The 27,546-nt window shown below is 38.6% G+C and overlaps 1 protein-coding gene across 1 annotated transcript; it reads left to right on the plus strand.

Moving 5' to 3' along the window:
- The first annotated feature begins 505 nt into the window (after positions 1-505).
- LOC116256184 (uncharacterized) lies at positions 506-26,055 on the plus strand. Its single transcript, XM_031632451.2, has 26 exons — positions 506-661; positions 2,160-2,426; positions 2,546-4,561; positions 5,918-5,993; positions 8,371-8,493; positions 9,400-9,649; positions 9,745-10,251; positions 10,346-10,531; positions 10,690-10,983; positions 11,243-11,884; positions 12,603-13,002; positions 13,089-13,231; positions 14,449-14,619; positions 16,568-16,750; positions 17,203-17,736; positions 17,840-17,899; positions 18,003-18,337; positions 18,565-19,000; positions 19,098-19,553; positions 21,294-21,410; positions 21,514-21,635; positions 21,713-22,454; positions 22,651-22,905; positions 22,991-23,173; positions 23,552-23,887; positions 24,829-26,055. The coding sequence occupies exons 2-26, from the start codon at positions 2,171-2,173 to the stop codon at positions 25,576-25,578; spliced, it is 9,573 nt and encodes a 3,190-aa protein (XP_031488311.1). The 5' UTR covers positions 506-661; positions 2,160-2,170; the 3' UTR covers positions 25,579-26,055.
- Positions 26,056-27,546: the final 1,491 nt, after the last annotated feature.

A 27,546-nucleotide genomic window follows, 5' to 3' on the forward strand; every position in this document is an offset into this window, starting at 1 on the left:
TTTTAGCATTTTAGATCGACTTGTACAATTGAATTGCTTGTATCGATCAAAAGTTTTTAAAACAGCATAGGATAAGGTAAACTGAAATATATGAATCAATTTTTTACCATGGTTGCTGAAGAGTAAATTGATTATAATTTTTCATAAAATTTATCAAAAACTGCAACCTCTTTGGACTAGATCATGGAAAGGAACCGCGTTCACGAAAAGTTGTACATTTAGAGTAGAGGTAATTTACAACCACAATTGATAAAGAAGGGTTGTAAATGGAAAAAAATATCAAGTAAAGGTCGGTAAAGAAAAAAGGCAAGCCCGGTAAAGAAATGCGAAGAGGACGCGCGAGAACTAGAAGGCCCCGTCTAGCCCCTGCGAAGAAGGTTATAACCGTCACTGACCGTAAAGATTATGCCCTTTTATGGTTGACCAAAATTTGAGGTCGATCTCTGTCAAATTATGTGGCCCCAAGGAACGCTGCTACGGAAGAGAAGAAACCGAAGTCGGACGACCTGCTACGTGAAATACCTGTTATACCCATGAGGCGCCTTCTCATTCTTCCCCTCTCCTTCCTCCACACAGCGACGCGTGACATTTCCTCTCGCTCCCATTCTTTCGATATCACTGTCGAGCGCTTTGCTTTCTCTGTTCTGCGGTTGTCTTTCAGGTATGTTGCTTCTTCCCGCTAGTTCCCAAATTAGGGCTTATTTTTATCTGTTTAGGGGATGGACTTGGTGCATGGCAGTTCCTTACTGTGGATTCAGTGGGACTCTTCCGCTAACCTACTGTGCTTTAAATGAAAGGTTCGATGCGCGAGATTGAGAAGTTTCCTCGATCTTGGTTCTCGGTCGTTTGGAGAATTTGCTTGTTAGTTTCGTCGTTCCGTTTGTTTGTTTGGTTTTTTCGGGTTGCGATCATTTAGCGGTCCTATGGTGCGCAAGTGCGTGGTTTTGCCTGGCGCGCAAGTGCGCAAATAACCATATCCTTGGAGTTTGGCGTTGAACCGTTTCATCGGCTTCGTAGATACGGGAGGGGGAAGATCGATATGTTGTTGGCTTCGTACGTAGTTACTCTTTGGTTTGAGATTGTGGTGGCTTTAGGATAATCGGTTTTTGCCTGTAATTATGTAACTATGTTTTTTTGGTTTGACTGAGGCTGAATTGGTGGATGATCACATGGTGCAAGATTGTTTGGAATCGAGCTATCTGATGCTGGTATTGAATCGTTCGATCAGTTTCAATGGGGAGGGTGGTCGACTTATGAATTAATTAATTAATTAATTATTTTTTTTGGGGGGTTGGTGTTGGTTCTTGATAGAATTATGGAATATGAAATGCACGCCTTTTGGTTTGTTAGGTTGTTGCTAACTGCGGCAGAATTGATAATTTAATAACCGAAGCGCATAAGTTGCAACTCTTTCAACGATTCAACAAGGGATAAATATGAAGGACAAAAAAACTCATGAAATTTTTCTTCACCCATGAAAAGGAATTTTCAAACCAAACTTGGGTGAGAAAGGCTATGAAGGAGCTTCTTGGTTACTTGAATTATTGGGATTATTTGTGAGTAGCCATTAGCTATGATAGTCAGTGAGTTACCTCTTCCTCAGAGAAGATAGAGACACTTCATCATAACATTCCTATCTGCACAGGCATCCGGAGGCATATGCGTTATGTTAATATGTCAAATTGCTTTTGGCCTCTAAAATTTTCAACTTCTGAGGAATAAACATCCGTCCATTAATTCTCCTTGTTTTTCTTGTTCAAGTTTCTATCTCCAAGATGCTTTTGTGCAAAATGCCACTAAATTGCTCTAATACAATGACAACCATCGTCATTGTTGTTTGTCTCCAATCTTGTTAATCAAAAGACTACTTGTGTTGTATGCTACTCCAGTGAACTGCTTATGATCATGGAAGTCTTTGATCACACAATCTTGTTCTAGATTTTCTTAATTGTTATAAATTCCACTTGCTAAGTGGCAAATATAAGCTTGTTGTCTGTTTCTTCTAGATTCTCTCAGACTGTTAGGACATGGAAAGTAGGCTAACCTTTTTTTGATTAGCTTGGGATTTCTTCATCTGAAGCCTCGTATTCCCCTGTAAATTTAAAAAGTCCAATCAACTTGATGTGTTTGTGGTTCTGCTAATGTTGCTTCTGTTGCAGGCGTTGTTGGAATGGTTATGCCTTTGAAACGTGAGGAGGGTCCAGCTGTCCTACAGTTGCAAAGGTGGAATGTAGGACACCTAGATTTATCACAATTCAATGAAGCTTCTATTTCTCCAACACGTGAGCTTCTATTGTTGCTGTCTCATCAATGTGAGGCATTATTTTTTCCTTTGACTTCAATTAAGTCATCAAAGAGGTCTCCACAACTTTCCATATCAGCAGGATCAGTTTTTTCTTTGCATCCTGAGTCAGTTTTGCATTCCAGTAAGATTTACCCTCCTCTATGCTCAACTAATTTACCTCTTCAGACTGCAGAAAGTTTAGTTTGATTTATAATATTCAGGTACCAAACTTGCATTAATCATGCAATATTCTGTTTCCAGGTGAAGACGGTTCTAATCTATACCCTGTAATTTCTGATGTCAAATCACATGCCTGGGGCTGTTCTGGTGATATATACAGTAGCAACAGCAGTTCAGCTTTCAAGGACATCCTTTTTGTGTCTGGTAGCCATGGTGTCACTGTCCATGCTTTTTGCTGCTTGGACCAAAGAAATGAATCCACAGTGTCAACTTCTGATAGTGGCTCTTCAAATGGGAAGTGGGTTGAGTGGTGCAACAATAATCAAAATAATGAAACAGATGAAGGAAATGGAGATTCTAATACTGAATATCCAGATTCAAAAAGCAAAAGTTGGTTAAAAACATTCTTTATGGATGTTGAAACGATTCAAACAGAAGGAAATCTTATCATCAAGTATCCTGAGAAATCAACATTTCCGTGCTCTGTGGAGGTGGTGTCATTCAGTTTGTTTAAAAATGCTTCAACACTTTTGAGATTCCTTCGCAAATCCACTGGTGCATTAAACAGAGAAGCAAAGACGATAGAGGAGGTGATCAAAGATCCAGTTAGTGATGGTGTAGCTTCTCCTAGAAATTTGAGTGAATCTTCTGAATTTGATTCATCTATTCAGGGCAATTCCCTGTTTCAGAGCTTGCAATGTAATTATTGCAGAATATTTTCAAGTGCTTCTAATCACTTAATTGGGTTGGTTTTGACAACAATAGAGCCTCTTCTTATGGACATGAATGGAAGTGATATGAAGTGTGAGAGCCAGATTTCAGTGGTCATTGCTGCCTTGTATCCATGGGGAATAAAGTGTGTTTGCTCGGTGGTGCTTCCACTTTATTGTCATAATCTGAGGCCAGAGCGTGAATGGGTGGATTTTCAATTTTCAGGGAATCTTCTCCTTTGCTTGAATATGAAAGGTCTCATCTTTCTTTGGGAGGCAACATCAGGAAAACTTGTTACCCAAGTTGATATATTGTGGAGGTGTGGAATAAATCTCAGGCCAATGGCATGGTTGCACGAGAAAGAGGTGTCAAATCATTTTGACAAATTTTCTTCAGTAAGGAATGAAGTAAAAAGTCAACCATGTGGGGACATTGAAGAGGGGGCATCCTTCAACAAAAATGTGAATGATACAAAACGAGAATTCAGAAAGTTGTTAGTGGCTTCAAACTCTATGCTGCTTGCTGCTGTAGATATTTGTGGATTTGTGTATGTTATTTCAACTAAGGAGTGCATTTTGCAGAAGTACAATGAACTTGTGCCTCAGTTTAATGACTATAATGCTGGTTTATTTGCAAATTGGAAAATTGCTGGTTCAGATATAGTTCGTCAAAGGCACTTCTTTGATCTTTGGGGGGGCGGCAGATCAAATGATTCATCCTTTCTAATCGAAGGTTCATCATTTACATATTTTCAAGAAGATGCAAGGCCAAGTAAGAGACAAAAAAGACAAACTCAAGTAATGAGCAACAAATTTGGTTCATATTTTGATGACAATTTGACGAATTTGCAGTATAAAGACCAGTATTCCTCCTGTGAGCAATCATGTACTCGTAGAGTACATCTTCCTGCATATCGGGCTGATGTGAGTGATGTTATTTCTCTAACTCCTTTTGGAATTACTCGACTTATAAAAAATTCTGAGAAGTCTTACAGTGTAACACATGCAAGCCTACAAGTTGCTTCAACCATGTGTGATGACTTTCTCTGTGGGATGAATTTCTGCTCAGCAGCCTCAGTCAACCTGGAGAAAGATCTGTCATTCAATGGTCAAGTTATCGGTTGCTGTTTTCTGGGATGCTTATATTTGGTAGCAGAAGGAGGTCTCTCAGTTGTTCTTCCTTCAGTTTCCTTTCCATTAGATCTCACTCTGGAATTGATCAGATATTGGCATCCTACAGTAGATTCTAGCTGTAGACACCCGACAAAAGATCTGCTGTTTATTGGAAGTTGCAGAAACCATTTTCGGCCTTGGCAGATGGAGGTCGTAGATAGAACACTAGTGTATGAAGGACCTGTGGAAGCAGATCGTGTATGCATTGAAAATGGTGAGTCTAGTTTCTTGGCATATATAGTTGTTGCTTGTGGCTAGGCTGCTGCATAATTAATTATCTGTCTGATGTAGTAACAAGTGATAGTTTGCAGCAATTTATGAAATCTTTCTCACTTGAGAGTTTTTTGTAGTCTATCAATAATTCATGTGGTATCACTTCATTGTACAATTAATTGTAACTTCTGGTTTTCAAATCGAGTAGTAGACAAAGTATTCACTTATAAAATTCGTTCTTCATTGTTTCACCACTAGTTCAAAAGTTTGCAATACATAATATATGCTTCTCTCTTTTGGAAGCACTGGGTTATTCCTAAGTGCAAGGGCCATTTTGCGGTTTTACCTTACCAACAGGAAAGCCCGTGCTATTTTTATTTGAGTTAAAAAGTAATTTTTATAAAGATCTGTGTCAAGTTGTATGTGGCTCCAGAATGTAATTGAATTTATCAGAATAGATTGATTTTTTCAAGAGCAAAATTGTACAAGAGTAGACATGTTACATGGGGAATCACATGTCATATTTAACCATGTGCATTCGGGTTTACCTCTTAAGGGACAAAAGAAGGGGATGCAACTGTACATATGGAAACACGTTATAAGTTACAAAATGAAGGCATAGATAAAGAACACTGAGAAACTGAAGGCTAGAGGGTTAGACTATTTAAGGATATGAAACAAACTGAAATGAGTAATTATATTATTTTACTTATGATATTCCTAGTAGCTAAAACCAAACAAAAAGCAGAGCGCTGATTTAGGAGCCAAAAATTTCTAGTGCCAAATGTTCAAGAAACTTGTACTTTTTGAGTAGAAGCTTGATTCTATTGCTTCATAGATGATGTGAAACACATTTTTATGTGACCATAATACATGTATTGGATCATGCCGTTATTAGGAGAATCTATTTTCGTTGGGCCTTTTAAATAGTACAAGTTAGGAACCACATGACTCTTATCTTTAGATTTCTTTTTAGAGGCATTTTCATCAATGCAAATAAATAGATTACAGATATAACTTTTTTTGGGTAAGAAGAGCAAAAGTGCAAAACTGTTGATATTATTTTACTAAATTCAATGAAAATGATGTTTTTTGGTGTATAAGAAAAGCTTTAGAATCATGTTTCTCTTTCTCATGCTTCAAAAGCATTGTACAAACTGGTATTGTCCTAACTCCAATTTACTGCTCCAGCCTCCATATAGCTTCTTTTATCCAATCATGTACTTGGATTCATCTGCTACTGAGCACTTCAAAAATTTACTGTTCCTTTCTCCAAGTGGGCTTAGTATGCTGAAATGGTTCAACTGGTTCCAATTTGTATTAGGTGGCTTATATGTTGGTCTATTACATTACGCAGGTTGGACTGTAAAAGTTGCTCGAATGCGTCGGTTGGAATTGGCCCTAGATTATTTGAAATCGGATGAGATTGAAAAGTAAGGTTTTTGTGTTTCCCAGTAACCATATGCTGTGTAGTTTTTAACCTTTTAACAACCTTTGTGTTACGAGTCCAACTTATCTACATCTTAATCATCTTTTCTCCTATTTTGTGGTTAGGAAAATTTTGAATTTTGAATTTCTTCTTCCATGCGCATATTTCTTAGTGAGACTGAACTATATAGTCATCAGGGTCATGTGGTGGCCTAGAGACAAGGTGGGACTGATTGGGCCTAGGCAGTTCTAGGTGGTGTGTAAAATATAAAACCAAAAAGAAAAGAAAATGAAAAGCAACAATTATGATATGTATGTTTGGAACACGTATATCAGAACATAATTCACAATTTTATAACATGCATTAATAACACAAGACAAAATTGAAGAAGTATAGGCATAATGATTTAACAACATTACAAACTAAATATCTAATGAATTGACACTAAGAACTTTACAGACTACAAATCAACTAACACGAAAAATCTGACCAATGTACCATATTAACAGATGGATATAATCACCTAACTTTAGCAAATACCCAAACTTGCCTAATTTGCCAGAAGAACTGAAACATCTAATTGAAAAGATGGCACCAAGAGGGATTACAGTGGAAAGGTAAAAGAAGAAATGGAAAGGAAGAGGGGAAGGAAAGAGGAATAGGTCGAACAAAGGAGAATAAGGGTTGTAAAGAAAAAGAAAAGGGTGAGGGTTCACAAACAAGAAGAAGAAAAGGGAAAGAAAAATGGAAAGTGTGATGAGGGCATATGCTAGGCCAAAAGAAGGAAAGCAATGAAGAAAAAAACAGATGTGAAGGGACTTTATCCTCCTTTTCATTGTTTTACTAAGAATTGCATTTCTGTCTGCACAAATAGGCATTAGCCACATAGTGGCTGAGGTGTGTTTGGGTGCACTAAGTAAGGGCCTAGGGGAGCCAATTGTTCGGGTCACCTAGGTCCACTAAGCCTAGGTGGCCAAGTTCGCCTAGCTAGCCTAGGGAGCCTAAATGCTAAGTCACATGGGTACTGCATTTTGAAAGACATACCTGTGTTGGTATGGCAATTCTGGGCATTACTTCTAGGGTTAGGTATTTCATGATTCATTTCTGGATCAGAGCCAGATCTGACCCAAACCCTAACTTTATTGCTTATTATGGATCGTGAACTTTTTTTTTACCATTAATTGTGATTGCTTGTGTATGTATTTGTAAACTATTTTTACTGGAATTGTAGATCATCTCATCATCATGATGGAATAGGAGTGCACTCTGATTTTATTTTGCATGAATATTTGTAGATCATGATTTTATGTGTGTATATATGTGTTATATATGTATATTTGTTTAGCCATACCCATGTACCCCTCATTTTATGGAACTGTCCTTGTACCTTCCTGCACCTGTACTATGTTACCTAGCCTAGGCATATGCAGGTAAGCTTTCAAGTAGACAGTGTTGTGCTAAAAAGTGATATTAAGAAGAAAAGAATGTTCCTCACTAGCTTTTACGTGCAAATTTTTATTTTGACTGTATTTATATGTATGTGTGGGTGTATGCATGCATCTATGTATTTATGTATTTATTTAAAGAGTACTCCCTTATTGAGATTGGTTTTTCAAGTTCCTTCCCTTCCCTAGGATCCACAGATCCTAGGATGGGATCATGGGAAGCATAGTTGTTAAAAAAGAAAAGGAAGGAAAGGGGAGAAAGAAAAAGTAGGTGAGAGAGTAAGAGGGGAAAGAATGGTTGAGAAAATCAGCCCCAAATGGGACACATTGAACGTTAAAGTAAAACCAGTCCTTTCCCTCCCTAGAATCCACCGATCCTAGGGAGGATAGTTGTGAAAAGGAAAAAGGGAAAAAAGAAGAAGGGAGGAGAGAGAAAAAGGAGGTGAATCGGGTGATAGAGTACAAGAGAAAAGAGGGATTGAAAAAGCCAGTTTGGCAGTTCCAAATGGGACCAGTTGAACCTATTTAATATTTACTATTTACTATATATATAAATATATATATATATATATATTGACTACCAGATCTATGGGAATTTATAAGTTTGTTGAGCAATATTAGATTGAAAAGGTTTATCTGATTTTGTTTATTTATTCAATCACATCGATAACTAGAAACTGCCTATGTTATCCAGTGTTTTTAGATCACTGATGAATTGGAATTGGTGACACCTACTCTTGATCTAAATAGGCCAGTGAACTTTTTGGAATCAGTAGCTTCGCCTGAGGTCATGCTATCTTATTTTTGAAAGATTATACCAAAATTTGGTTATCAACAATAAGTTATTTGATTTAGTGCTTCTCAGTACACCTAGCTTCCTAGTACTAAGATTGCGGCAAGTTAAACTAATTTGAGTATATGAAACAACTATGGCAGATCACTTGATGCGCTTGTGGCTGTTAATGTAGCCGAGGAAGGGATTTTGAGGTTGCTCTTTACAGCTGTACAGCAGTCTTTTGCTAAATTTGGCAGGGATAATGAACTGGCTGTTGTGTTGAGGTAAAATATATCTAAACTGTATAATGTGGTTTTTTGGTTCCACTTTACATTTAAACTTTCTTTTTGGTGATTAATGTTGTGTGGCATTACAACCATCCTCAAGCCATTGTTAATAGCTTGCCACCATGTGCACTAGTTTCTAGTGTTGATCATGATTTAGATCTTCAAGTGCTAATTTAACTGGGTGATGAGTACATGCTTAACATGCTTGCTCCTTGTTGCACTTCTTCTTGTAATTTCTTTGGATATATGCTTCTCCATGTAGAGATGCTTTGAGCATGTTTACCTTTCATATGCTCACCAACCATATGATAACTGAAAGTTCTCAAGTGTGTCTAATTTAATGACCTCATCCATTGGCTTAATCATATTGCTTTCTGTAAATACTGGTTGCTTAGACGCCACTACATTTTTTATGTGATCCAGTTCCCATGTTTTCTTAGAAGTAGAGTTCCAACATTCTGTTACTTTTTGATGTATCCTATCTGTGCCTGAAATGGACTGCCTCTGCAGAAGTTTCTTAGGGTTTGGCAGTCTTACAGGACTATGTTCACATAACAAGACACTGTCATTGCATTTTTAGCAAAATGGAGGAATTCATTATTCATGGAAATTTGGTGCATAAGGTTCTAATGTCTTTCTGGTAGATGCTGTTCAGTGAGTCTTTTCACTCTGCTTTTTAATGTTTGCTGGACAAGGAGTATCTTTTGGTGTAAATGTGAAGAGAGAAAAAGTACTGGAGACTTGTGCTTCATCCATATTACAGCTAGTTTGGTTTGCAACCTATCTCTACTTTCTTTAGGGTGCTTTGGAAGATGCAAATGAACTTCATATGCTGTAGAACACTGAACTGTTTTTACTGATGGATAAACTTTTTCACTTACGTTTTACTGGCAATATGAACAGACTTCTGAATGTAGCAGCACGCTTTGCAACTAAAATGGTTCATCATTATGGATTAACAGCACATGAAAGGGGCGATATAGTGACCAGTCTGCCTTTAAATTTCAGAATGGTCAATTTTTCTCCATTAACTCCAGAACTAAATGAAACTGTAACCCTGAAGAAGCTTCATGAGATGGCTCACCTTTTGGAGATCATTAGAGATTTACAGGGTCGACTGAGTAGGAAATTCAGAAGGCCAGGTCAAAAAATGGTATATTTCACTTTTTCTTCTGCAGTCGTTGCATCAGCTTATTTTAAAATTAAACTGCTAATTGTTGATGATTTCTTTGATCTGATAACTCTTAGGTAAATGGTGAGGATATCTCAGGTTCTAATCAGCCAAACTCTATAGCTGATGGCATTTCTCTGGATGGTCACAGTGATGTTTTGTTTGACATGACAGATGTTCAGAATAAAAAAGAACTATGCCCTCAATCTGGTCAAGTTAATACAGCTTTACCTAACGTGGACAATCTTGCTGTATCACCTTTGGAATCCGTGGTTTCATCCTCAGATATGTTTGACTCCAGAAATTTTCGTGAAGCTTTTCTCCACTCACAAGTTGATGGAAATCTAAGGAGGCAAATGCTTCCATTGGAACCCCCTAAGGATACAATTGCACGTTGGGAGATCAACAACTTGGATATGAAGAATATCGTAAAAGATGCCTTACACTCGGGCCGTCTTCCTTTAGCTGTTCTTCAGTTGCATCTTCAACACTCTAAACATATGATTCAGGACCAAGAGTCCCGTGATACTTTTGACAAGGTTCGGGAGGTCGGAAGAGCTATTGCTTATGATCTGTTTTGCAAGGTACTGCCTTCTCTCTTAAAGTTCTTATAAAGAAATCAAGTTCTTATATCTATAAGGTAGTTTTCTTTGTGCACTAATATATTGTGACCAATAGGGTGAAGTTGAACTAGCAGTAGAAGCACTTGAAAGACTTGGTGAGGACATTGAAGTCAGCCTCAAACAGTTATTATTTGGCACAGTAAGGAAATCCCTAAGGGCACAAATTGTGGACATGACAAAAAAACGTACTTGTCTTGGGCCTTATGAATTGAATGCTTTGGAGCAGATTTCACTTATTGAGGTTTTTCAATATCCCTTCTTTTTCTTTTTTTTGGGTTATAGGTTAATTTGTTAAGAGTTGTAGCAATGAGACATTCAAAGTGCACCAAGCATGACTTTGTATGAACTTCTTTTGTGAACAAAATTCTTAATCTAACTTCTTTCACCTTTGTATTAAAGAGGCTATATCCAAGCAGTAATTTTGGGGCTGCTTATGCTATTAGACAGAAGGAAGTTGGTAATGCTCTCATACATGCAACTTTACCGCAAGGGGTTCGATTGCAGTTGACCCTTTCTCATGCTTGTAATGGACAAAGTATTGAATGTGGAGAAATTGATGGGGTTGTACTTGGTTCATGGCCTGATGCTAATGAAAGTTCTTGTCATCCTGTTGAAGAAGACAATCACCATGCATTTTACTGGGCAGGTGCTGTTATCTGGTCTGATGCTTGGGATCAAAAAACAGTTGATAGAGTAAGTTCTGTACTTATATTGTTAGTAACCTAGTACATTGTTATTCCCTCCCTCCCCCATTCCCCTCAAAAAAAAAAAAGAAAAAAGAAAAGAAAAAGAAAAGAAAAAGGAACATGGGGATGGATATAAGTCCTATTAATTGTGGTTGTTATTATTAGAGTATTGGCATGCAATTATCAATCTGTTATCTATTTCCTCCGTTCATGTGTGTATAATGGTTTTGATGTTTTTGTGCTAACATGTATTATTTTTATATCAGATTATTTTGGATCAGCCATTTCTAATGGGAGTTCACGTTCTATGGGAGTCACAGTTAGAATATTATATCTGCCACAACGATTGGGGGGAGGTTTCGAGACTGCTTGACACAATTCCAGCAGCTTCTCTGCTAGTTCAAGATCTCCACGTCCAATTGAATGCCCCCTATTTTTCTTCATCAGTTGAGCATGGTAGAAGTCTTTCAGATGTTGATGGGCCATCTGATGAAGAATTGGATGAAATGTCCATGACCATCCCAAAAGTCAGAATCTTCAAAAGTTTGGCAGGGATTACGTGCTCCTTATGGCTGAAGATGCTGGTGGAGATTAAGCTTGCAAAAACCTTTATATTCACAAGGGGATATTGGGAAGGCACATCTGAGATTATTATGTTGCTTGCATGCAGTGGTTTTATTTCTCAAAATTCAAGATCTTTCACTGGGTTGGAGCATGATGGTGATGAACCTGAAATTGGATCTTGGCATAGTGTTAACATCTTGGGTGATGAGGCCAAGCTGGCTATACATAAACTTGTTGTTCGTCATTGTGTTCATTATAACTTGCCAAGCCTTTTGGACGTTTATTTGGATCATCACGATTTGGCTTTAGATGAAACTTCCCTAAGCTTAATGCTTGATGCTGCAGTGAGTATTTCTAATACCATATCTAGTCTGTTTGTATAATGAGTTCCTATTGGCTAATGACCTCACTGATGTATTTTCATTTCTGTTCTTTCCCCTGTATTGATGCCCTCGAAATGGCTATTTATCTGCTAGCTCTTCTTCACCCTTAAAAGTTGGTTTCCATTTTTCATGTATGTCTATTTTGAATCCGAGTCTATTCAAGATTTTGGAGGCTGGACACCAAAGAGTTCATTTTTCTCTGTTCCAACTGTATCATATCAGTTATTCATTTGTTTTCTGTCTTACTGAAATATTACAATATTATCCAAAGTCATTAGTCATAGCTGTCATTTATGATTCTGGCAAGATTATGTGGTTTGCTGCTGAGCCTTGTGTCATGACTCATGACGTATCAACAAAAGATCAATCTTGACCAGCAGCGAAGCTGCTATTGTGTGTTGTGTGGTTCCTTAGCTGGAAATGATTTCCTAGCTTATTAATTTATGCTGTCACTAGTATCATTGTTGTTGATTTTTCGGTCTCCTTTCCAGTTGGGTGATTGGTTTGGTTGTCTCACATGCTAGGCTAAAGTTTCTCTATTATTTGTTTTTTGTAGTTCAGTCTGCACTTATCTGTAATTAAGAAACCAGAAAATCATGGTTTATGTGTCCTTTGTGGTTTGGTGTGCAATTGTCCATTATTACAAAAACATAAAGTCATTTTTTTACCCTCTGTCCAGGGGGAATGTCATTGGGCAAGATGGTTGCTGTTCAGAAGGTTAAGGGGTTGCGAGTATGATGCATCCTTTGCCAATGCTCGGTCAATCATATCCCAAAGCTTTGCATTGGGTAGCAACATTTCTGATTTAGAGCTTGATGGCATAATAATTACTGTTGATGATATGGCTGAAGGGGGTGGAGAAATAGCTGCTTTAGCAACTCTTATGCATGCACAGTCACCTATTCAGAAGTGCCTCTGCAGTGGAAGCATAAGTAGGCATTCTAGGTCATCTGCCCAGTGCACTTTGGAAAACCTCAGGCCTGGGCTTTTGCACTTCCCTACGTTGTGGCAGACCCTGGTAACGTCTTGCTTTGGACAGGGTTTTGATGGCTTTGCTTCAAGCCCTAAAGCAAGAAATGGTATTTTTCTTCAATTATTTTCATTCATCTCGCAATATTACTGGCATTTCTGTTCTCCTAAAGAATTCTTTTTTTCTCTTATGAAGTGTTTGGCAGGTCCTCTTTGTCAGATTATCTGAAGTGGAGAGAGAATATTTTCTTTTCAGCTGGAGGTGATACATCTTTATTGCAAATACTTCCATGTTGGTTCTCTAAGTCCATGAGAAAACTAGTTCAGCTTTTAGTTCAGGTGGGTTTACATTTCTATTGGTTGCAATATTCTCTATGTTTTCTCATCTCTGTTTTTTTAGTGGTCATGGAATGAAGCAGAGAATGTCAAAAAAAATTTCTCTTGCTGCTTCACATTGATGCCTTTAATTGTCAGAAAGCATAGGAGGCTAGTGAAGTCTTGCAGTTATTTGCCTCTAAGAGGAATGCCTGCAGTGGGGTAGATGGAGAGGAATTCGTGAGATGGACTTTGTTGGTTCAACCAAATGTCTCCAAGTTTGGTGCACATAAACATCAATACCTTTTACTATGGGGACCATCTGTACTACTGTTTTCTTGGTATCATGAGTCAGCACTTTTCTTGGAGCTCGAAACCTAGGCTTGTCAACCTTCTGATTTCACTGGGTTTATGAGCTTTGTACACATGCAATCACATGCTTAAATATGTACCTATTATGTATTAGCATTTAATTGCCATGTTTATCAACAAAACCCAGAAAGGCAACTGGCATTGTGGACATGTTGAAAAATTGTGACTTTTTTGGGGTTATGGTGGTTTTGATGCTTCATTTAGCACCTTAATTTGTTGATTCCTTGCACTTGAGATTTCAAGACACAACCAGTAGATGGTGATGCCATCATCTTAGGCAGCCCTTAATGGGTTTGCATGTCCCTTCAGGATCCTATCAAAGAATTGCCTGTCCCATGTCAGTGGATGATTCCATGTACATGTAGGTCAGAATAAAAATTGCTTTGGTTACAAGTTGGCTTTATTTTAATATAAATGACGAGCATATTTTAGTTAAATCATATACACCTCAACAAGAAGAAAAATAAACTTTAATTTTTGTGGAGCAATTTTTTGTGTTGAGCATTTGAAACGGGTGATTATGAATTGATATCTCCAGTGCTCACAGTGGAGGTTACCATAAATGGTAGTTTGATCAACCCATAAAGAAGCTGAGTATGTTTTTGGCAACTTTAAAAGTCATCTAATCTAATTGCGTGTCAGATAAACAGGATGACTTTTCTGAGCTACCTTTTCCATAAGAGCTTTACATGGACATTCATAAGTGCTCCTGTCCATCAATCTATTTTCATTTAGCATGCCATAAGGTACTTTTTTTAAAGTTTAGCTTGCTTCTCATGGTTGACTCATAAATTTTTTGGCACTTCTTAACAGCAACTGGCAACTGTGTTTTGTTCTATTGAGTTCAATGCTTATTTTTGTTCAAGCAGGGTCCTCTCGGTTGGCAGTCACCATCTGATGCTTTGCCCAAGGGAGAGTCTATAGTACATAGGAGCACTTTGCACTTCGACATAAAGGAAAATGCTGCAGTTGATGCTGTCTCTTGGGAAGCTGCCATCCAGAAAAGCATTGAAGAGGAGCTGTATACTTCTTCATTTCAGGTACTTGTGTATTTCTTTGTTCATGATATTAAGCAATGTCATATGTTGGTATTATCATGCTTTCCTGATGGGATGACAGATGGCTATTTATTTTTATGACACATTTACCATGAAGTTTCCAGTGAGGGCTCATAGTTTTTATTAAAACCTCATTTAATCTGTGATACCTTTTTTTTGGTTGTTGGGCTTGAAAAGAAGAGGCGGAGAAAGATATTTAAAAACCAAAATGATAAACGTAGTCATAGACAGAGAACAGGTAATTAGCAATTTCTCAAAAGATGATTAGAATATCTTAGACTAAGTAAATGCAGACAAAATCATCATTTTAACTCCATTAACAAGCCATGGCATTATAAAATTTGAATTACCACTTTAAATCAGTCCATGACTGGTAGTCTCTGTCTCTGTAACTGTAAACACCGATATAGCAATGATTCAAGCAAAACAAGTTTGCACAATCTCGATAAGCTATTGAAATCCATTCATTCCCTAAGAAGATGCTTTTTCCTCTTATGATACATGTAACATAGAGTAGGTAGGTAATACTTGCCTACTTCAGCCTTGCATCTAACCTTTTTCCTGTTATGACCAGTCAAACACAAACTTATGCTCTGTCAAGACAGCCAGAGCCCCAGATCATTTATTAAATGGGCTGAGCTTGAGTAGTATCACTCAAAGCTCAGCTAAGCTCGAATAGGCTGAAATACTGTAATAAATCAAGACGTTATGAGCTCCCATGAGTCCAGGACAGCCAGAACCCCAGATGGCTTATTAAATGTATGTGATACACACTCACACACACAGATCCTCTAGTATGTTATTTCATTATCATATAAAGTGTTTTTCTTATATCCAACTTGCATGAAATGGTTAACCCAACCATAAAAATGTCTTTAGCGCTATTCATTTAACATGTCAATAAATTGTCGTGCTGATCGCGTCATATTTCATAGGATTCAGTCATTCAGATTTTGATGACAAAAAAGGGAAAAATTGACTCACACATCACAATTCATGAATATGACGGTGTTTCAAGCTGACCTAAGAAATCCTGTTAGACAAGATTTTAACACTTGAAAATAGTAAAAAGATCCTAGATTCATATTGTGTAAAATCCAAGATCCTGGAATTTGGTTCCCATTTTTATACATAGACTTGTGAAACTCAGGTTGTACCACCATAAGTTATGGTGATACAGGACCAATGCAGTCACTTTATTTTATTCTTTTTTTGGATAGAGAGGCTCATGCAACTCAAGGTTGTCAGCACACGAGTTATGACTTATGGTGGACCAATGATATAGGGCATTGGTGGTCATGCTTGTAAGATGCACAAAGTAAAGCTACTTATTGCATGTTTATGGTGTTCGCATAGTGGGTTTCCTAATTCCTACTTTGGCTAAAAAGAGAAATCTTGGGTTTAAGCCTCTTTTCAGCTTTCTTTATTGTGCAACTGAGAAAAGCAAATGCTTGAGCTTGGTTTGGATGGCTCATGTGAGCTTGAGCCCAAGTTTTCATGTTTGTCTTGAGTTTGATCCTGGCTTGGTTGAAGGGGTTCTGACATCAACCTGATCTTGAGCAGCACAAGTTTGGCTCATATTTACCGAAATTGCTTCTTTAACTGTTTAATGAGCGGTAAGCTGAAGCCAGTTCTCTTTCCTCTTGTTAGGTTGTATGTCTTGCTTGTTAGTGTCAACCTTTTTTGTAGCATGCTGCTATGAAATAAAGGTTGTTTCATCTCTGGGTATTTCCTGGTTCCCGAAGGAACATTGTCTTTTAGCTATTTCTGCTATGAATTCCTGTGAGATGTTCTCTGTTTGAATCAGCCTTCTGGTAGTGTGCTGTCCATGCCATTTTAGTTTCTTTCAAAGTTTCAAATATTAATTACTGGCACGACATTCTAAATTGACTTGTTATTTCTTAATTTTCTTGGTTTTTCATGGTGTTAGGAAAATGAATTTGGAGTTGAGCACCACTTGCATCGTGGCCGAGCACTGGCTGCTTTTAATTATCTTTTAGGTGTTCGGGCACGCAAAATGAGAACAACTAATAGTCGCCAAGCAAATATTCAGTCTGATGCTCAAGCACTTCTTTCTCCATTAACACCAGATGAAGAATCGCTGCTTGCTTCAGTATGTTAGACTACATCCCTTATTGTTTATTGAACATGTTTTATGTATAAATCATTTAAGTTTCTTCTCAAGATTTTTCTGTGGGAGGAGCTTACCATATTTGGATGACAATTTGTTCATGAAACAATAGCAGGATGCCTGATTAGATGTTTAAGAAGAGAGATCTATTTTAGAAGATACGCTTTTCCATCTATTTAGTGGTATTAAAACAAATGAACATAAAATGTAGGGATTTAATAACTGAGTTCTGATTTCTGAATTAGCACACTAAATCTTTGCAAATATATATCAATCTAAAGAACCCAAATCCCTCCATTGGGATAAATTAGTGAGTTTTGTGGGATAACAACCCTTTCTATAGGAAACTTGAGATTTGTCCTTTCTTTACTACAAGCAGCAAACTTCTTCTAGGTTGTCGCTAGTATTCCTTATTATTTCATCCTCCTTTTTAGGTAATTCCACTTGCAATACTGCACTTTGAGGACCCTGTGTTGGTTGCTGCTTGTATATTTCTGCTGGAGATGTGTGGATTTTCTCCTACCATGCTACGTGTAGATATTGCAGTGCTACAGCGCATATCATCTTTCTACAAGTCTAAGGACTACAATGAACATCAATTTACGACAAAGGGCTCTACTTTTCTTGTTACACCTGCCAACGGTGATTGTACTGTATCTCTTGCTCGAACTTTAGCGGATGAATACTTGCATTACAATGGTCTTAAGCAAAAGGCACCCATTGATCATCATCCTTCACATACTCTAATGGCTGTACTCCAGCACTTGGAAAAAGCTAGTTTACCAGTGATGGTTGACGGACCCACTTGTGGGTCATGGCTTTTAAGTGGGATGGGTGATGGAGCTGATCTTCGTGCTCGACAAAAAGCTGCAAGCCACCATTGGAGTTTGGTGACACGATTCTGCCAAATGCATCACCTTCCTATAAGCACAAGATATCTTTCCATGCTTGCAAAGGATAATGATTGGGTACCTTTTCCCTCCAATGATTCCAGACCTCTAGTCATTCTATTCTGTTATATATTTCTTTTTATTTCTTTTGACAGACATGATAAATGCATCCTTTTCTTAGGTTGGATTCCTCACAGAAGCACAGATAGAGGGATGTCCATATGACATGGTCATCCAAGTAGTAAGTTTTTCCAGCAGCTTTTTTACTTGATCTTTCTAATACCTGCACCTAGATAATTAGATTTGTTTTGCTTCAAGACACTCATTATTCAGATTTTCTGCAGGCAACAAAGGATTTCTCTGATCCACGGCTTAAATCTCATATATTGACTGTTCTGCGAAGCATGCAGCCTGCAAGAACAAAAGTCACCTCTGGAGCTAGTTCCACATTGCCAGCAAAAAACAGTGATATTTGTATGCCTCCACAAAATAATGTGATGATTCCTGCAGAACTTTTTGAGATTCTTGCAGAATGTGAGAGTAAGAAAAATACGGGGGAAGCTCTGCTACAGAAGGCAAAAGATACTCGATGGTCACTTTTGGCAATGGTCGCTTCATGCTTTCCAGATGTATCTTCCTTGTCCTGCCTAACAGTTTGGCTTGAAATTACTGCAGCAAGGTGGCAATTCTCCTAAATGATGTTAATTTTGTTGGTTTGCGAAGTTTTTATCACTGAATCATCAGTGTCTTTGTTAGCCACTAGAGAGCTTTTTTTTTAACTCTTTTAGAGTTTTTGCTGTTATGATAATCATTGAAGTTTGAACTTTCTTTAGCTAGGCAGTCAACACAACATTTCATGGTCTGATGAGAGTTCCATGGAAGTGACTTCTGGAGTTTGACTTTCAGGGAAACCTCGTCTATAAAGGTGGATGATATTTCTTCTCAAATTGCCAGAAATGTTGGTGCAGCTGTGGAGGCAACTAATTCTTTGCCAATCAGTAGCAGGGCGCTTGCTTTCCGGTACAACAGGAAAAACCCTAAAAGAAGGCGCCTGATTGAAATAGTTACCTCCGAGATCTCTCCAGCTAGTGTTTTTTATCATTCTGATACTTCCGATGCTCTGAAAAGTTCTGTTCCTCAAGAGCGAGAAGTTCCAGCGGAAGAGAGAAATAGACAGTCAGAAGATGACACTCAAGATGAATGTCGTCCAGATGATGGGCTTGTATCTCTATCAAAATTGGTTTCTGTGCTATGCGAACAGCACTTGTTCTTTCCATTGCTCAGAGCATTTGAAATGTTCCTCCCCTCATGTCCTCTCTTACCTTTTATTCGTTCCCTCCAGGTTCACAGACCAAGTGTAGATATTGGCAGTATTATTTTGACTTGGGACTTCCTCCATCTCTCTCTGTTTCTCTTTTCTTAATGCTTGTATTTTGCAGGCTTTCTCTCAAATGCGTCTCTCAGAAGCTTCAGCACATTTAGCATCCTTCTCAACCAGAAACAAAGAATCCCATCATATGAATGCTATGAAAGATGAAAAGGCCGGTATGTGGATAGCCTCAACTGCCATTAAAGCAGCTGACGCGATGCTCTCAACATGTCCATCTGCCTATGAGAGAAGGTGCTTATTGCAACTACTGGCCGCTGCTGATTTTGGAGATGGAGGACCTGCTGCTTCACGTTTTCGACGAGAGCATTGGAAAATTAGTCTGGCCGAGCCCTTTTTGTCTGAAGGTGATGGCTTATACATAGGAGAAGAAGCACTAGATGATGCTAAACTTTTAACTGCCTTGGAAAGGCGTGGATATTGGGATCAAGCACGTAGTTGGGCCAAGCAGTTGGAATCAAGCAGTACACAATGGAAATCTGCTGTTCATCATGTTACTGAAACTCAGGTATGCATATTCTAGATGCATTGACTATGATATTATTGGTTAAAGCAGTTAATTTGAAGGAAAAGTAAGAAAACTAATAAAATTAGCAACTGATGTCACAATCAGCAGTATAAAACATCCATAAATGCTACACAGCATAAGAGAGTGGAGGCTACTGAAAGGAAAGTTGCAATACTGAATAATCAGGTGATCGAATCTGAGTGCCAACTGCCAATGCTTATGTCATAACTAGGTTAGAGAAGGAGCAGCAAGGCAACTTCAATTTAAGTAGGTGACTAACCGAACTTCAGATAAGCTGAGAAGTTAGAACCTGGCCAATACTTCCGGTGGGCTTAGTATTCACCCTGATCCATGTTACATATTTCCAGCTTGTAATGTTGGAAATTGCTTCCTTTCCAGCTAATTCTGCGGTCCAAGGTCACTAGACTGAGACCAATCTTGTAAAGTTGGTTTTGAAATGGAATCGGTGGAGCTGCCATTTCGGCGAATAGGCTGTTTCAGTGATTCACCTGTGAATCGGCAAAAAATTATTGAAAATCATTTTATGAAAGAACAGATGGAAAATGTGTGCAACTTAATAACAAATAAGGAAACTAAAAAAAAAACCCTAAAATAATTTAAAAAATGGCACATGGCACTCTTGAATGAGTCACCGAATTGAATAGGCTAATTCAGGCCGATTCTGTTAACATTGCTAGGGACCCTAAGTTCAAGGAGCGACCAATTTGATTTCTAAGGCCATGTCAAAACAGTTTCATAGACCGGAAGAAGATTGCTTTCCAAACTGGTGATGTATTGTTTCTATTCCTTAATTGCCATGTCAAGCATCAGAGTGGTAAAGCAACATTCTAGGGAAGACCCTGCTGAGCCTGATAATTTCACCCCAATTTCAATTTAGTACCAACAGAAAGAGAGGCTTTGGATAAGAGATTCACCATCCAGCAGTAGAATTTCTGACCAAAGTCCTTTTTCATAATAGGCTTCCATATCATGTAAAGTAGCTGCTTTGTTGGACAGGATGCACAAATAAGGTCACATTTTTCCCGTGAGCATAAACCCAAAATTCAAAATTGACATGCTTTTGCCAAACAAAGAGCTATTTTACTGGTCCAGTTTTATCCCATCATTTCTTCCCCCACAGGGGGTTAGAACGATAACTAACCTGATAAACACTTTGGGAACCAATTTGTTCTTGCAACTTTAAGTATAGAGTCTTGATTTATTTGCTTGTTTATGTGTGTTCATGTTGCGTTCTCCAAGTTTGGGAAATATAAAAGTGGATTCAAGAAATGATGCAGGAAATGGAAGCAACAAATAAAGGGTTCAATAGTGGGAAGAAATTGATAGAAAACATATTCAGAAATAAGCTAAAAAACTTCTGCTAGAACTGCAAGATATTTTCCACTTAGAAAATAGTATTATATTTATGCCATTTAGAAGTACTCCAATCTAATTTAAAATCAATAAAGTATTGTGGTCTTGTGACCGGAGACATATAATTATAAATAATTAGTTGTTTAGGTGTACAATATTTAAGTTAAATTTCAGGTTTCATGTTGGTGGTTTAATGTCCTCAGGAACATGTTTCCTCTAGTTAGATCATCAAGTTCTCAGGGTGTGTGGCTTTCAACTTCTGATGTGGTTTCCAGGAAGTGAATTTCCATTATATGAATTGGAGCTTCTAGTGAGCATGATGTTTCTTCCATTTAACTGGTTTGAGGTGTTTTAAATCCGTTTCAGGCTGAATCAATGGTGGCGGAGTGGAAGGAATTCTTATGGGATGTCCCAGAGGAACGGGTTGCGCTGTGGGGCCATTGCCAGTCCCTTTTTCTTAGGCACTCGTTTCCAGCACTGCAGGTAATAATAGTGTTGGTCATCAATTTGTGTTTCTTCTGACTGATTCTCTGTTTATTTCTAAAAGATAACAAGTTATGACCTTTAAATTTGTTATTACTATCAGGCTGGCTTATTTTTCCTCAAGCATGCAGAGGCAGTAGAAAAGGATGTTTCAGCAAGAGAAGTTCATCAAATGCTACTGCTTTCACTCCAGTGGTTGAGTGGAAGTATTACCCGTTCCCAACCGTAAGTGATGATTCTTGACTGTAGGATTTGGCATGGATTTCTCTTAAGCTAAATCATGTTATCCACTTCTTTGTCAGTGTCTATCCACTTCATCTATTGAGGGAGATTGAGACCAGGGTTTGGCTATTGGCTGTGGAATCAGAAGCTCAAGTTAAGGCTGGTGGAGGCTTGGCTTTGCTTGATCCCATCCAGGAATTGTCTAATGGAAACAGCACCAACATGATAGAACACACTGCAAATATTATATCCATTATGGATGATCATTTAAATGCTATGAGGCTTAGATCCACAGAAAGGAATGATACCAGGGAAACTAGTCAGCATCTTCGGCATGGTATTGCCTTAGATCAAGTCTCATCAGGCAGTCCTACAAAGACAAAGCGGAAAGGCAAAAACTACCTCACTTCAAGACGTACCTTGGCAGATGCTTCTGACAAAATTAATGAGCCTGAAGACAATCCTGATCCAATTTACAGAGGTAACTTTGAGCTGTTCAGAAGCTCCCAATTGCAGGAGGAAAATGTGAAACTAGAAGCATCTGTATCAGGATGGGAGGAAAGAGTTAGGCCTGCAGAATTGGAGAGAGCTGTATTATCCCTTTTGGAGTTTGGACAAATAACTGCTGCCAAACAACTTCATCAGAAGTTATCTTCAACAGATGTACCGCAGGAGTTTATGTTTGTGGATGCTGCTTTAAAACTTGCTGCTTCTGCAACTCCTGGCTGTTGTCAAACATCTTTATCTATTGTCGATCAAGATGTTTTTTCAGTCATGCAGTCTTGCAATATACTCAGCGATGTAGTGGCTGATCCCCTAGAGGTATAAGCAATTAACCTTTATTGTAGTCTTTTTCTGGCATATCTTTTTGCTTAAAAGAGATGAGTTCCCGTAGCATCTTGCTTAAAAAGGACAAGAAAACTTATTTGTTCAATTGTTACAAATTTCTCGAATTCTTATGCTCTTTATATTATTTTTTTCTCTTCTTTCTATTTATGAGATTTGCTAATGGTTGCAGGTCCTGGAGATCTTGACATCACACTGTACTGAAGGTCGCGGGCGTGGATTATGTAATAGAATAATTGCAGTGGTAAAATGTGCCAATGTGTTGGGCATTTCTTTCTCAGAGGCTTTCCAGAAACGTCCAATTGAATTGCTTCAGTTGCTTTCTCTCAAAGCACAAGATTCTCTCGAGGAAGCCAAGTTCCTTGTTCAGACTCATTTCATGCCACCAGCTAGCATTGCACGTATCTTAGCTGAGTCATTTCTGAAGGCAAGTTCCATCCATGGGTGAAAAATGGTAACTTCTTTATGCTATGATATCATCTTATTCAGAAGTCTTTGCCGCCATGCAACAGGGTTTGTTGGCTGCACATCGTGGAGGATATATGGATTGTCAGAAAGAGGAAGGACCTGCTCCTTTGTTGTGGAGGCTTTCTGACTTCATCAAGTGGGCGGAATTGTGTCCTGCAGAACCTGAGGTGGGGCATGCCTTGATGCGTCTGGTTATCACAGGGCATGAAATACCACATGCATGCGAGGTATTCATGGCTTGATTTAATTTTATCATGAATCAAAATGATTTGCTATAACAGGCTTGGAATCCATTTGCCTCGTCAATTGCATTTCATGAGGAGATGTGTTTGTAAACCAATTGAAGATGGTTATCCAGACACGTCAGTCTGCTACCCATTAGAACACATAAGATAAGTTTTAGTATCTGGATAGTTTCCACTCAGGCATTCTTTGGATTGTTCACAGGAGTCAGACTCCTCATTTATTGGTTTTCCCATTTTTGATGCATGAGCTATTACTTGTCTTACCTCAAAACTCAAGTGTCTATATCCTGAATCAGGGTAGTTTGCTGAGTTGAAATATTCTTAGTCAAATGATTGTTTGCTTAATTTTTTCTTTTTCAGGTTGAGCTTCTAATTTTGTCTCATCACTTCTACAAATCCTCTGCTTGTCTTGATGGGGTTGATGTTCTTGTAGCCCTTGCTGCAACCAGGGTTGAATCTTACGTTTCAGAAGGAGACTTTGCATGCTTAGCTCGCCTGGTTACTGGAGTAAGCAATTTTCATGCCTTGAATTTCATACTTGACATACTCATAGAGAATGGCCAGTTGGAACTCTTGCTTCAGAAGTTCTCTGCAGCAGAGACAACTGGTGCTGCAGAGGCAGTTAGAGGATTTCGTATGGCCGTTCTTTCATCCTTGAAGCGGTTTAATTCTCAAGACCTTGATGCATTTTCAATGGTATGTCAACATAGTCTCTTTTATTTATGTGCATGATAATAAATGTCAAAGTTGCCAGATTTAATCACGAACATAATGGGGTGGAGCAAGTATCATGTGATATGACACTTCCGGAAGAAATCATGCTACTAAGATTTTCTTTTTTTGGGAAGCAGAATTTTGTTTGAACTTTGGCAGTTAAAACTGACTAGTAGGTTGTCAACCATCTGCAGCGACTTGGACCAACTAGTCCTGACTTGTCTTTTGTGGTCTGTGACTGGCTTTTGATTTTGACAACTTAGCTTTAAATTACTAGTGCTGCTAATGCCTATTCTATTTCAAATATATAGGTGTCATAAGTTGGAAAACAGTTCTCAACATGAAGCAGTTTACCATGTTAAGATAATATAAATTCCAAGATTTGCATCATTCTCGTCATTGTTAGAATTCATAAATAACAACCTAACCCACTCCCATACCAAGCTCGGCAGAATTTCTCTGGCAGATAAAAAAATTGAGATGGCCCAGTGGACCAAATAAAATAGCTGAATTTGATTTCTGTAATTTAGGGTTGACAGTGGGCTGAGATTTCTTGATTACCCTTTCGAGTCCAATCTATTTAGTTGTTCTGATTAAAAAACTAGACGCTGGATATTAATCAAGTGTTGTATGTAGTTTTACATCTAGGTCTGTAGTTTAGATTAAGGTCCAATAGGAACTCCACTAGTTACATGTAAATGTTTGCTATCAAGTTAGTCAGAACAAGGTTCATTTAAAATTTAAGTCCAAGTCTGGAAGGGAAACTGAATCTGGTTAGATGAGAAAGCCTGGGTCTGAACTGAGTTATAATTATTTGCATCCCTTGTGCAATTCTATGATCCGATAGAATCTCAATGACTAAATTTACTTCCCAATTTCCATACAAGTAATTTATGTCATGTTGTCGTTGTCATGCCTTTCAGGTGTACAATCACTTCGACATGAAGCATGAGACTGCTAAATTATTGGAATCACGTGCGATGCGGTCCCTCCACCAATGGTCTACCCAGTACAATAAGGAACAGAATGAGGAGCTCCTAGAGACCATGCGGTATTTCATTGAAGCAGCTGAGGTTTTTTCCACTATTGATGCCGGCAACAAGACCCAATATTTTTGTGCACAGGCATCACTTGTCGCCCTTCAGATCCGCATGTCTGACTTTCCATTGCTTGGCCAGTCAGAGACTAATGCTAGGCGTGCATTAGTTGAGCAGTCCCGTTTCCAAGAGGCCCTCATTGTTGCAGAGGCATATGGCCTTAATCAGCCAAGTGAATGGGTTCTGGTTCTGTGGGACCAAATGCTTAAGCCAGATTTGATTGAGGAATTTATGTCCGAATTTGTGTCTACCCTGCCACTACCATCCTTTATGCTCGTTGAACTGGCCAGGTTTTATCGAGCCGAAGTGATGGCAAGGGGAGATCAGTCTCATTTCTCTGTGTGGTTGTCACCTGGAGGAATGCCGGTCGAATGTGTGAGGCATCTTGGACGTTCTTTTAGATGCCTTCTCAAGCATGCGTGGGATTTTAGGTTGAGGCTTCAGATGGCAACGATAGCGACTGGATTCGGGGATGTGATTAGCGCATGTGCAAAGGTGTTGGATCGGGTGCCTGATACAACCGGTCCACTCATTCTGAGGAGAGGGCATGGTGGAAACTACGTGCCTTTGATGTAGATGCTAACTTTTGAGTAAGATGGTTTTGCTGGGGCGAGGAGTGGGATAGTTTCTGTGAATAGCCGTAGGTGGTGCCATTTTTTGCAGCAGATTTTCTCAGTGGCTGATTTTTTTCAAGTGGTCACTCGGCCAATAAGTGGTGAAAAATCTTTTTGCAGCGTGTCTGTGTTCAAATTTTGAGAGGCGAGGATCTTTCACAGTTTGTGGAGTGTTTTGCTTCACCCATGAAATCTTTTTTGCAGGTGTGATTAGGATTCTTTTCATCTCCATAGGAATTTCCCCTCGTTATTCTGTTGAGCTCTCCAAGTGGTGTCTAATCATAATTTTTCCTGTACTTTATGTATATGTGAATGTAGTAATCATTTGGTTGAGTAGTTTCGCTTATCCTTCTTTTTGGCTTGCCAAGGATGGCCGCTTGTAATGTCCCTGTATGTTGTGTAAATATTTCTTTCTAAATTCATATCATTCATCTCTCTCTCTTTTGTGTGTGGCACAGCACAAGCGCACGTTCATACGGAAGCTCCTGCTGACATGCCTTTTTCCTTTTTAACGGTTCCAAGTCTTGTGGTGCCAAAAAAGTTTGGCGATTGTGCAAATGGTCGTCTTATTTGCTCTGATGGCGTCACATACCCAGTCAAACTGGTGGGCAAGTGAAAGTTTGATTGTCAGTCTTGTAGGCATTATTTACGTAGACCTTAAATGGTAAACTAATTGCTGGGTGTCTCACTTTCGACATAAGTTCTAATATCTCATGGGCAGAAGGGAAATATCTCATGTGCAGAAGGGAAAGCGGAAGAGGTTTCGGCCTTTTTGGGGTATTTGTCGAGGTGGGTGAAATCTTTTGGAGCCTGTGTTATTTAAAGGAATATTTTTAAAAGAATATTAGGAAAAGGAGAAATTTACTTGAAGTAATATTTCAAAGTAAAAGGAACGATGTTTTCGACATTACAATATATTCCGATATATGCATTGATGCCTAACACCGTAAGGGCCAAGGGGAAAGGAATAGTTTTCAACAATTTCTCGACTTTACTGACTCAGAACTAGTTGGTTAGTTTGCCAATGTGAAACATCGACGGATTAATATGGGTCCTGGCGGCATTGCTGTATGTTTTGGAACCAAGGGGACAGCAGGGTATGTTTTCCTTATGGACATTGTTCTGGTTTCACTTTCTTTATATTATTTATTGCCATCTATTATTCAAGCAATGCATCTTGCAAGGGGAGCTACTTCGTGGTAGGATTCAGCTTTCCGTCAGTTTCTCTGACGTTGGCCTTGGGATAAATAAATGTAGAGTCGAGAAGTATGGTTTGGATTTTGAAGTCTGGTGGACAACAAAAGCTATTGTTCTTGATCAGATTCTGTTGATTTCACATGCTTAATAGTCTAAAGCCTGCTAAATGTGGAGCAGCTGCCTTTTCAATTTGATATGTTTGTTAGTTCTATTCTGCCAACTCAGCTTTGTCTGGCAGAGAATATATTTCCAACTGAGAAACGGGACTGTCCTCGTCTCACACGGTAGTGAAGCACCAGTTCCTAGATCAAGTCAACTTTGTGCGAACAGGAAAATGATCAGTCGCTTTCAGATAATGACAGCTGGAGTTATCCTGCAAAAGAACTAGGAAAAACTAAAAACCTAGGAGAAAGTAAAAAAGACTTGTAGTTCAGAGGCATGTATAGCTATTCTCAGGACGTACATTCCCTATAGGATGCATGTAGGATGGCATGGCTGCTTTGTTGAGCACATCCCAAAATCAAGAGCTCCAAGTGGGTCAATTTTGATAAGCAAAACAGGCTATGCAGACGAACCGAAAGCAAGGTTACAGTACAGTACCTAACCGCGTGCTAGCCTAGATACCACAAAGGGTGTTGGCCGATTAAGACAGTAGGAAGATGATCATAGAAGTTGCAATTCACTAAGGAGTATGTAACAACTCATCTGTAGAATCAACTAGCCCCAAAAATGG

Source organism: Nymphaea colorata, chromosome 6 (genome assembly GCF_008831285.2).
Source record: "Nymphaea colorata isolate Beijing-Zhang1983 chromosome 6, ASM883128v2, whole genome shotgun sequence".
Taxonomy (NCBI): domain Eukaryota; kingdom Viridiplantae; phylum Streptophyta; class Magnoliopsida; order Nymphaeales; family Nymphaeaceae; genus Nymphaea; species Nymphaea colorata.

Coding starts and splice junctions, on each gene's coding strand:
- LOC116256184 (XM_031632451.2), top strand. CDS start 2,171: ATGGTTATGCCTTTGAAACGTGAGGAGGGTCCAGCTGTCCTACAGTTG. Junction 8,494..9,399: donor GAACTGGCTGTTGTGTTGAG/GTAAAATATATC, acceptor CAATATGAACAG/ACTTCTGAATGTAGCAGCAC. Junction 23,174..23,551: donor AAATACCACATGCATGCGAG/GTATTCATGGCT, acceptor TTTCTTTTTCAG/GTTGAGCTTCTAATTTTGTC.